Raw genomic sequence first — 11086 nt, 5'->3', positions numbered from 1 at the left:
ACTGGTAGCATAGTGGTTAAAACACTTGGTCGTCACCACTGTGGAGAAAGGCTTTTGGTTCATATCTAGCCTAATTATGATACCTGTTCATCGGTGGTTTTCTCTGGGTACTCCAATTTCTTCCCCACTCCCTCTCCCCTCATATTTCGAAATGACCTCAAGCAATTGCCATAATACTGGTACGAACAAACAAAACAGCATCTATGCGATGTGTTATCTTAGCAAAGTCATCATCTTCGAAATCATCCTCATCAATGAATATTCCCTTTGTCCCCCATACACACTGAGAATCACAACTTCAACTCCTGCCATTTCTCACAAATTATGAAAAGAAAAGCAAATTTTGTACTTCCTCTTGTTCACAATTTTATCCACAGAGTATACTGTGTGCGTCCCTTTTAAACTATTTAGATATTGTCTGATTATTGTCCATACCTGGACTGATTATTGTGATCTTCAAAGCATGGTATGAGAGCACTAAGTGTGTTAAAGAACATTCAATCACAAAAGTATACAGTTTTATCACAACAGCAGCCTTACAATAGTACTGTTACCAAAATAATCAGCATCAGCATCATTGATTAGTCCCTTAGTCTGGTTATGTGGTACCCTGAGCATCTCCCTAACAACACTCACCATTTTTCTTACATTATAAAAGAGAACAGGAAAGTTAATTTATCATCTCCTCTTGTTCACACCTTCAGAGACATATTACACAGGTATTAGGCTGAAGAATTCACATTCAGAGCCGTGACTGTAGAAATGTAGACAACACTTGAGCAGTCAGTGGGCTGTATGTCTGTGCTGAGGAATTATGGTAGTATAGAGGGTCAGTGACCTTTGTTAGGTCATAACCTTCTTGCACAAGGTCGTATTTCTGATGTTTGAAGGTGACTGACAGCACTGACTGGCTTAAAATACGAATGAATAAGGGGCGAGCATAGCTTGCCAGGTCATCTTCACACAGCTGGTACAGCTGCTTCAGCTGTGCCTCTGTTATTTTATTGCCTTCTTTGAGAGTGATTGCAGCCATTCCTGCACGCCCATCATGACCTGAAAAATATTCAAATATCAAATTCTTTGTTGCTGTCAGAAAATTACTGTTAGAAAGAAAGAAGAAAATACAGTGAAAAGAAAAAAACCCTAGAATTTTAGACCTGGAAACTCTTTCCTACTTATTGGAAAAAACAATGTATTCAGAAGATACCTGGTACTTGAACACCATACACATTAGCATCACCGATGAAAGAAAGCAAAGAAAGAACATTTGACACCTCAGTTGTGGATACGTTTTCCCCTTTCCATCTGAAAATGTAAATATGGCTCATAAATATTCAATTTCCTTTCATTCATTAAATAAAAGCTGTGCTAAATATATGTATTTGGTTGAGTATATATTTAAAAGGCTACTAGATTGACCGGTTAACTCAACTTTTTGCATAATGTCATTTTCATCTTATCACTTATCATCTCATGAACTTCACTTCTACCTTCATGCCCCTCATGACACAGACATACACCCAAGTATGTAAGCTATTCCTTTTTACATACTAAATATATCTGTCTTACCTGAATGTGTCACCGATTCTGTCGTGGAAGTACAAGAAGTAGTCCTTGTCTAGGTACAACACATCCCCAAAGTTAAAATATAAATCACCATCAGCAAAAGCATTCCTAACAAGCTTTTTTTCATTGGCTTCTTCTGATGCCTTGTATACTCTTACAGTATCCTTTCCTTGGCGCATCTCATCTGGAATTTTACTCAAAAACAGACCAGGTTCACCTGCCAACATCAATGACCATTATGTGAAATAATGATATTCAAACTTTAAAAGGATAAACAAATAAGTCATTCCAACACATTACTAATGTTGACAACTACACACTTTTAATAACTCAACAGTGCTGTGTAGGAAATGGTTCTTTAAGGAAAGTGAATTTTCTTATGATGTAAAAATATTTTATTTGTGATAACAAAACTCATTTGAACAAAAATCCGTTTACATTTTATGTGTAAAGTCCCATTTTACTATGATCGATGTCAGAGACTGTAATGATACACTACATCAAAGTGACCCTAAACTCTTTTTGTGCAATACAATGTTTTTCACAAAAGAGAATAACAAAAACTGAACATGTGTGGGTTATGGAAGAACTGGCTTAAGACTAGGCTGGTCGTCTTGTGCAGGATCTGCTCATTATCGTCCAAAACCTGTGTGAGTGGCGAGCCTTGTCAGCTTTCGCGTCTATCCATATAGTCCCCCTTAATTACAGGGACAAGGTATGCAAGGGTCCAATGGTAATGACGGCAGCAAAACAATGCAATGCAATGTCACATCCTTTTAATGACAACCAAAAAGTAAACAAAACCTTCCCCCCCTCCCCACAAAACCACAAACAGCTAAAAATTGCGAGTATAAATGAACTTTGTCTCACTAACAAACAGAAATTGAGTACTCACCAATTTTGACTTTGATGCAATGTCCATTTTTATCTCTGATTGGTTGAGCTGTTGCATAATCAAACTTGACCAACTCTTTTGGGGTTGGATCAGTTTTGTTCTGACATAGAAAAATCATTATTTAGAGGGGAGGCCGGGTAGCCGTAGTTTCAGTGTGATAAATACAACGAAGAATAGCAAATAAATAGAAATAAAAGTTCGCTTTTATAGTGATCAAAATATCCCTCCCCAATGGGCAAGCTCAAGGAGCTTCATACAACAGAGTAGGTGGTGTGAAGAAGTCAAACTAGGGTCAAAAACGACATAGATAAGTAGCACACTGTGTACTCTACCTACAGTAACAACCTCAATCCGAAGCACTTAGAGCGTACACTTGTAAAAAGAGAGGTGAGGGTGGTTGTACAGCCTCCCACTCCTCTCGACAACACAACACCTAGCGATCCAGGTAGTTTATTGCTATGCCATCATGATTTCTTTGCGAACAGCACAGTCCACTTTGCCACCGACCGTGTGAGTGATCTGTGGCACCTTCTTGTCGATCTGCCTCATCTACCACCCAGGGTAACAGCATGTTACGAAGTAGCACCCTCTTTCCGGATGACGTACACCGGTATGTCCATGCTGGGCTGGCGCAGCACGTGCTACACGTCTTTTTCCCAGAGTTCCGCCTGCTTGTGTCGAAGGTGACATCTTTCACAATTGTTGGAGGCTGCAGCATCCAGGCGGAAAAAAAACCCTTCAATAGCTTCTTCACAGCGTTGGTGTATTTCGTGAGATGTTCCTTCCCCTGATCGTTGCAGTCGATACCAAAATAAACAACAGGGACATGGGTCACAGTCAAACATCAAGGAGTGAGGTGAAAGGTCAGTTGACTCGTGGCGAATACAACTGCATGCACGCACACTGTATATATGCGTCTCTCAAAATTTGTCACCTGGTCCGAGAACAGTAATTGTTTGTCCCCTAGTAGTGGACGATGAAATTATTAACCAGGGCCATTAAGACTGCTCACATAAATTCTTGTCTCATCTTAGAATGAGTGTGTAGTTTGTTTGATAATCATTATGGAAGAAAATGAAGTAGAAGTGAGAAGACCTTTTCTGCGGCACCAAAATGCACAGAAAATCTTTGTAAACTAACCAGTAGTGGGGACAGCCGTCCAATGGCCCCCGGTTTGTTGGCAATGTTGAAGATAAGTCCCACACCTTCTGTCGCACCATACAATTCGCAAACAAAAGGAATTCTGAATCTCTCCTGGAATGCCGTGAAAACGTCTTTGCAAAGACCATTTCCTATTGCTGCCCTAACATTGTGTACACAGTCCAGTTCATTCTAGACAAAGAAAGAGAAAAAGGATCAAAATTATTAACGAAAGAAAATTCCTTATTAGATGCGCAAAGTGAGCAAGGACATTGCCATAAATAAATTTTTCTTGTAAAGTTTCTTTCTTTGATACTAAATGATTTGACTATTATGACTACAACTGTTCTTTAACCAAACGAATTACTGCCCTTGTCAGTGAAGTCAGGGATTCTGCTATGTCCATCCACCATCAACTGCTATATAAGGCTCCGTAGAAAAAGTGAGAGACCCTGGGCTCATAGCTAGTCTCAAGACACTCCCTCTAGATCAGGGGTAGGCAATTGATTTTCCCCAGGGGCCGCATGAGAAATTGAGATGGGTTTAGAGGTCCGGACTAATATAGTTAACTCAGTTTTACCCAATACTGCATATATAGTATATATACTGGCGGGCTGGCCAGCGGGCGGATCGGTCAGAGACAGGAGGCGGGCCGGATGCGGCCCGCGGGACGGCCTTTGACCAGGTCTGCTCTAGATCATTTAGGGCTTCTGCATACGCAAAAAATTGCGTACAGTACGCATTAAAAGTTCGGAGGACCCCTTCAATTTTCGTCAATGGGGTCCCCTTCAAATTTGGGCTAAGAACAGGGACCCCTTAAAAATCTGAAGAAGGGGTCCCTGGGACGACAAAGAATTTAGCCTTAGTAGAAGCCCTGTGATGATGGTAACAATCAAAACCCTCTGTGTACTGAAGCGAGAGCGCAACTCAGGTAAACAACTAAGAAGTCAATAAATCAACCAGAAGGCGGGCAGGTTAAAGAGGTGACAACAACTAACTGTGTGTGTGTGGCAGAGCCAATGAACCAGACCAAAAATTTCCTGAGCTCTTTTAATAAAACATTATGCAGTTGGTCAAGAGTGGCCGTTCAGTGAGACGCCCACAGTCCAGAGCATTGATTTGGTTTATTAACAACCTTGTAATAGTCAGGACACCTGGTAAAGTTAATAAAGTGTAAGTACGTGTTATATAGCAAATATTAAAAACTAAATTCTAACCGGAGGCTGTGCTAACACATATCTTAAGATCTCTCCAATGTACTGAACAACTGTAGCACCATGCTTCTGGCAGTCAGGCCAGAAATGTCTTGCAGAGAACTTTTGTGCCAAAATCATTGTGGCCCCTGTGAATACACAAACATGTAGTAGAATATACACATGCAGGCATACATATGTGATTGTAGATACAATTTTCATTTACTAATTAACACTTGAAAATGTAAAGCAACTCTAAATTTATGTTTCCAGGCATAACTGTGGGAAAACTTATTACTCAGAAGATGCAGATCAAACCTAACCTCATGCTTGCAATATTCATGTACAACCACATTCACATCTTCTTTCATTTCTCACAGGCACATGTTTAAGGCATTACTGTACCTCTCTCTATAACACCAAACAGACCAATGCCACCGCCGGCAGCATGGTACAAAGGAAGGCATGTGTACACAACATCGTCTGCTGACATTGTGACTCCTTGCAAACCAATTGACAATCCAGAACCCTTGCCCTGACTGACAAATACCGGCTTTGGAAGACCTGCAAATATGAGCGCATAGGTATAAAAAAAGAATATTACAAGTAATAAATGCAGTTATAAATCTGTGACCACAATCATCATTTTATGATATCCTTCAACATCATTGATAAATTAGATTTAAGCCCCTTCTACTAGACACCAGTGGAAATATGGTTTTATTCAAGCTGAAACATGCATTCACAGGTCCATATCTGTAAGAATGAATCTGGATGCATGCCATTGCATCACTGGATTCAACAAGTTTAATAATAATATCCCTTGACTCAATTCACATCAGTCTCATTATTTTAGCTTCTGTTTTGAAAATTATAAAAAGAAATTCAAGTAAAGCTCAAGTGTCCATGAGAGATCACAGGAGCAGCTTTTGGTTATTTTCTTGAATTTTTGTCTTGAATATTATATTAAAAACTAATTTTCTATTTTCTTTTTTTTTAAGATACCCGTTGTTCCTGATGTGTAGATGTAACAGAGAGTAGACTCCTTGTTCATGTTTTTTCTCACACTTCGATCAGTCCTCACAGGTAAAGACTGTGCCATGAGAAAGTCAAAATCATTCATTCCCAGTGGCACCTCATGTCCTGTACACCCCTGGATGTAAATGGGGAGACCCTGTAGGTCCTCCAGTACATCACTGACTGCATGAAGCAGGTCAAACCCTAAGACACAAAAGGTACTGCAATGTGTTCATTTGTCCATCCAAAAAAATAGAACCTCACTTTAGTTTTGTGCTGTTAGAATTCTTAGGCTTCTAGCCTAAGCATATATCATTTAATCACTAATACATTCTCATTAACCTCATTAACCAAGACCGCTGCTAGGCAAGTGGGTTATGACAATGGAATATAGCAATGTATTGTTAAATGTTGCTAATGGGCTAATGTAGTGTGTAAATGTAATCTTTGTACTGAGGTGTTTTTAAAAGGTCTGATAACAATAATAGTAATCTCTAGATCTTGAGATAAATAAGTCTGAGAGCCAAAACCAAGCAATAAATAGAAAGAAAAAAAAAAGGCTCTCAATTTTTACAATCCTTACCAGGTCCCACGAAGATAGCTTTGGGATCCGATGCTAATATGGAATATACCAAGGGTTTTGTGCGTAGATTGATGTTGATGAGTGCCACTGAGATTCCTATTTTTTGCAATCCTGTTCAAGGAAGAAAATAATGACCATGTTCTTTTTGTAATATACAATTACTTCATTAGTTGCACTTTCTGCACAGTCATATAATTATGCAAATATGTCCTTTTAATACTGCAAAATGTACATCTGGCTTTCTTTCCTTTTAAGGTGGTAGTTACTTCACAGATGATATAAATTACACTAGACATACAAGGCAAAAAGTTCTTGATTATCCAGAAATTCAAGACTGCTGAACAAAACATGCAAAATCTTTATGTCTCACATTACTTGTATGTCTTATACTAATTTTAATGTATTTTAATTATCTAGCTCTCTAAATTTCCGCTTCATTTGATTTCAAAATAGTCATTGAAATGTGAGCTTTTTTCCTCTGGCTTTAAAATACCTCTTTTTCGATGTGACTGTCTACAAGGCTGACTGTCAATGGTTTTCTCCTGGTACTTCTGTTCCCTCCACCACGCCAATGTGTGTGTGCAGTTATGCATGAGCAGTTATGCATGAGCATGTGTTGTGTCTTTTGCATGCATGTTTGTGAGGGTGCCATATACTATGTTCATGTATAAAGGTATCCACTAATAAAGGTGTGTGCTCATTACCTGTATGTGAAACATATTTATCCCCACTTTGTAAGTGTGCTTTACAAATGTGCTGATTTATTATTATTATTCACCGTTCTCATGAACTTACCCAAAAATGTCCAGACAAAAGCTGGCTCATTGTGGATCATCATGGCGACTGTGTCCCCAAAGCTGAGTCCAAGACATCGCACTGCATTGGCCACACGGTTGGCCTGGAGCTCCATAAACTCGTAAGTATACACAGAGTCCTCAAAAATGAGCATTGCCTTCTTGGGCTGCTTGTCTGCATGGGTCTCAAATTTGTCAATCAAGAAGCTGCTCAGGGCTTCTTGGCGCATTTTATTCATATGCTGCTGAAACTGAAACAACAAATCATTCTCATCACTCAGTAGTAGTAGTGGTAGTGGTAGTGGTGGTAGTGGTAGTAATAATAATAGGAACATAATGCGCAGCATCATGACCAAGCTAGGTCGCACTCTCTGCGCAGACCAATATTAATAAATGAAAGATAAGAGGCAATCGACAGTAAGGTTATGAAGGCACACTGAACAACATAAATATGAGGTACACAAGTAGAACGTAAAGGAATGGATGAAGGGATGTATGAAGGGGTGTAGATAAGTTAATAATACCTCTATAAATTAATGTAATAATTACCTTCATCATCTGAACATCATACTTGATCCATGGGAATGTTGTCTGCCAGGCGGCTACTCCCACACCCGCGGCACCTGCTCCTAGCAGCACCTTGTTCAGAGTTCCTGGCATCTTAGCTCCGACTTTCTGTATTAATAATAATTATTATCATGATCATCATCATCACTTATTTCACCACCAGGATTGGCCGTACCACCATGACAACTGATCAGTGTGCTGATCACAGAAAAGGGGAAAACAAAGCAAAGGAAATAATTTCAACAATAACGACAATGTTAGTTTATTTTCCCCGTTGTCATAGATGTTCAATGGGGATGATGAGGTGGCTGGGGTCTCCATCAAATCCCCTCCTTTGCTAGAAGCAGCAGGTCAGGTTGTAGTATCATGATGAGTCATGCTGTAGATGATCACCCATCTAAAGTTCAAAAGTTAATCCATAGTATCTAAAAACCTTAGCTTTTTACATTATGGCACGGCAATATTAGAGTGTTAGTCGTGCTTTAAACACACAAGGGTTTAAACTCATTCACGAGAGATAACTCCCTTCATAGCAAACTGCTCAAAATCTCACCCTGGTTTGTGTCGGGGTTGCTTTTTCGGCAAGTCCTATTATTTTTTTTCCAGCAAGGAACGGAAAATATTTAGTTTCGTCTTCTTGTTCTGCTTAATCCAGTGTTGTTCATCACCTGTCCCCACATTTTATCGCTTAACTGATCAGGGGCCATACATATGACAAGTGCATGTTGCCATGGGACTAACTACAAATATAGCATCTTGTTTCTGAAGCTATCAACCAGCGTCCAGACCTGCAGACAGGACGAATTCTACCCTTACAGTAGACGAACCAGGCAGCAAACTTGATGTAAGCATCGATCGAGGGAGGAATAGAGATGGTCTGCTGTGTGTGTTAACGATGAGTAATGTCAGGGGGAAATATTAATTGTTTGCATAGCATTAAGTACACTGGCAGTAAATCTCAGCACTTGCACGGTAATCGCGCGAGTTTCTCAGTTTGACAGTAAAGTTCCATCGTATGCGAGCATCAAAGCGAGTTAATTATCTTGAAGGTGCCATTCGCAGGTGTCCAGAGTCCACACCTAGCCAGTGGGGAAGGGAGGGAAGTGGAGGGGGGAGATAGAGGGACAGCCAGGAGCGGAGTTCAAATTAAGGTAGTACACGCCTGCCTCACTTTTTGCATCATAGAAGGTGGAAAAGGTTCGCTCCGAGTTTGAGAACGTGATGTAATTTTGTTACGCGTGTTTCTACTTGTTTCAACTGTTTCATGCTCCACTTTTTAAAAATCTTTGAATTAGCGAACACAAAGCTTACATCATGAAAGCATTGTTAGTTAATAAGAGTATTAAGGTGTTTAAGAAAGAAATATTAAGATATACTCAGTTGAATTTCAATATAGTATATATATATATTTCATGCCTATATTACAGTTATTTAATTCAATGGGCGTGTAATGCGTAACTTAACTGTCAATCTAATGTTTATTTCCTTTTTTCTTTTGATTATCTGACAGCTCATCTATCTGTGTACAGTTTGAATTAATAACTTGCCAGTATGCTTTATCGACAAAATATTTGAAACTATAACTAGTTAAGGGTTTATGCGTATTAAGATTATTATATTTTTTTCAAACTGTGATCAAATCCAGCAGACTTTGGTGTACTACCAGCAGAGCCTGCGATAATAGAATGCGGGGCCTTAGGCAAATAGAATTGCGGGGCCTTTGAAAGCCGGCACAACATACGTAGCAGGGTAAGAAAATATTAAGGACTGATGGAAATCTGTTCTGTAACAAATCTTCAGACTGGTTAATGTATATGAGGAGAGGGGGAATGTACCTTATAATTAATCCACAGGCATTGCAGTGTGTTACTACAGTGCTTTACTTCAGTAACATCTCAATGAAAGATTCTCGACTTTCAGGCTCAACTTCACATACTGCCACTTGTTGCATTCAGCAGACCCTGTGGTAACGAATGATACAGTAAACACTGTTCATCTTAATGTTTTTTTCAAGAGTCAGATCAAAATTATAGGCAAAAGAAACTGACAATATCTACCTGGAACCGCGGAGTGAGGTAAGCAGGTTTCAACCGATCTTTGAACTTGCGTCTCGACTAGGTAGACTGCGTCGTCTGCTATAACTGTTTCCGGGACGATTCGCGGGGCTGGTGAGATAACGGGTTGTGAGACAAGGAGTTGAGAGTGGAGACTGTAAATTATAACACAGTCATACCCGTAAATATTATTATTAATAATAATAAAGTATGATTTATATACCGCATAATCACGCACAAGGTTCTGTACTTGGTCCCATCCTCTTTATCATGTACATGAAGCTACCTACTACTCTAATTTAATCTCACTCTATAATTATCTGATCACTCCTTTGCTGACGACACTCAAGCACACATTGTTGTCCAGAACATCCGACTGATTGCTCTTCCCTTACGTCCTCCGTTCCTCGTCTGATGATCGTCTCCTTACTCGTCCCGTCACCAGAACGACATTTGGCCACAGGGTTTTTATTGTGCAGCGAAACAATGGAACTCTCTCTCTCTTTCCATATCCGCCACCTACCCACTATTGACTCCTTTAATTAAATGTGCACTGAAGACACACCTCTCCAGTAAACATTACTCCTAACAACCTCTCCCATAATGCTAGTCCTTTTTCACACCGTTTTGTGTAACATCATGTTACTCTCAGCTCTTGTTCTTTGGCTCCTTTTTGTGTTTGCTGTTTTTGATTTTATTCTTTTTGTTTAGTACGGTTGTTTATTCTTTTATAGTTCGTATGTTGTTTGTTTTCCTGTCCCTCGTATGCTGTCCATGTTTCGTTCTTGCTCTTAAGCGCTAAGAGCATGCTCCTTAGGAGTGTGAGTATGCGCTTTACAAATTTTGCCCTTCTTATTTATTGTTTCTTCATCACAATCGTCTTTCTATAGACGTCTGCACGTTATGTTGCATGCGTCCCTATATTCTTATTATCGTTTTTTATGTTTATGTCTGTCGATATATCTCTGTACAGTTATTTGTGGACATGTTTTTTAGTCTTTCTCAGTTTGTCTTTTGTGTGAATTTGCGTCTTTATGTTTTTGCTTTTTTTTTTTTTTTTTGTCAAGCGCATTGAGCCATATGTAAAGCAGGAAAATGTACTATATGAATTTCCGTTCTTCTTCTTATTTTTATTAAAATTAAGTTTAAGTGATTTACCATTTAATATGTGAAAACCGAAACATTTTTTAAAAAGCTAAACACATTAAAAAGAAATCTTTATAAATATCATTCAGAGAATCACCACACAGTGTGTAATGAAGAAATGTCAGAAAAGG

At 39.2% G+C, this 11086-nt stretch overlaps 1 protein-coding gene across 2 annotated transcripts; it reads right to left on the bottom strand.

Moving 5' to 3' along the window:
* Nucleotides 1–352: 352 nt before the first annotated feature.
* Nucleotides 353–9936, bottom strand: LOC112553571 (very long-chain acyl-CoA synthetase-like). Of its 2 annotated transcripts, none has more exons than XM_025220891.1 (12): nt 9813–9936; nt 7738–7863; nt 7190–7439; nt 6395–6505; nt 5800–6015; nt 5200–5358; nt 4819–4943; nt 3602–3793; nt 2462–2561; nt 1570–1783; nt 1208–1305; nt 353–1053 (listed from the first exon to the last, which is right to left on the bottom strand). In XM_025220891.1, the coding sequence occupies exons 2-12, from the start codon at nt 7846–7848 to the stop codon at nt 743–745; spliced, it is 1887 nt and encodes a 628-aa protein (XP_025076676.1). In that variant the 5' UTR covers nt 7849–7863; nt 9813–9936; the 3' UTR covers nt 353–742. The 2 variants fall into 2 exon arrangements, with proteins under 2 accessions (XP_025076676.1, XP_025076677.1); XM_025220892.1 differs by lacking the exon at nt 9813–9936 and adding an exon at nt 8309–8450.
* Between the last annotated feature and the right edge of the window lie 1150 nt (nt 9937–11086).

The sequence above is a fragment of the Pomacea canaliculata genome, linkage group LG13 (assembly GCF_003073045.1).
Source record: "Pomacea canaliculata isolate SZHN2017 linkage group LG13, ASM307304v1, whole genome shotgun sequence".
Taxonomy (NCBI): Eukaryota; Metazoa; Mollusca; class Gastropoda; order Architaenioglossa; family Ampullariidae; genus Pomacea; species Pomacea canaliculata.
Note: the sequence above shows the minus strand (reverse complement) of the source record. Positions and strands in the feature narration are given on the sequence as shown.

Coding starts and splice junctions, on each gene's coding strand:
- LOC112553571 (XM_025220891.1), bottom strand. CDS start 7,848: ATGCCAGGAACTCTGAACAAGGTGCTGCTAGGAGCAGGTGCCGCGGGT. Junction 5,359..5,799: donor CTACACATCAGGAACAACGG/GTATCTTAAAAA, acceptor TCATATTTGCAG/GTCTTCCAAAGCCGGTATTT. Junction 1,784..2,461: donor TTGCATCAAAGTCAAAATTG/GTGAGTACTCAA, acceptor TGATGTTGGCAG/GTGAACCTGGTCTGTTTTTG.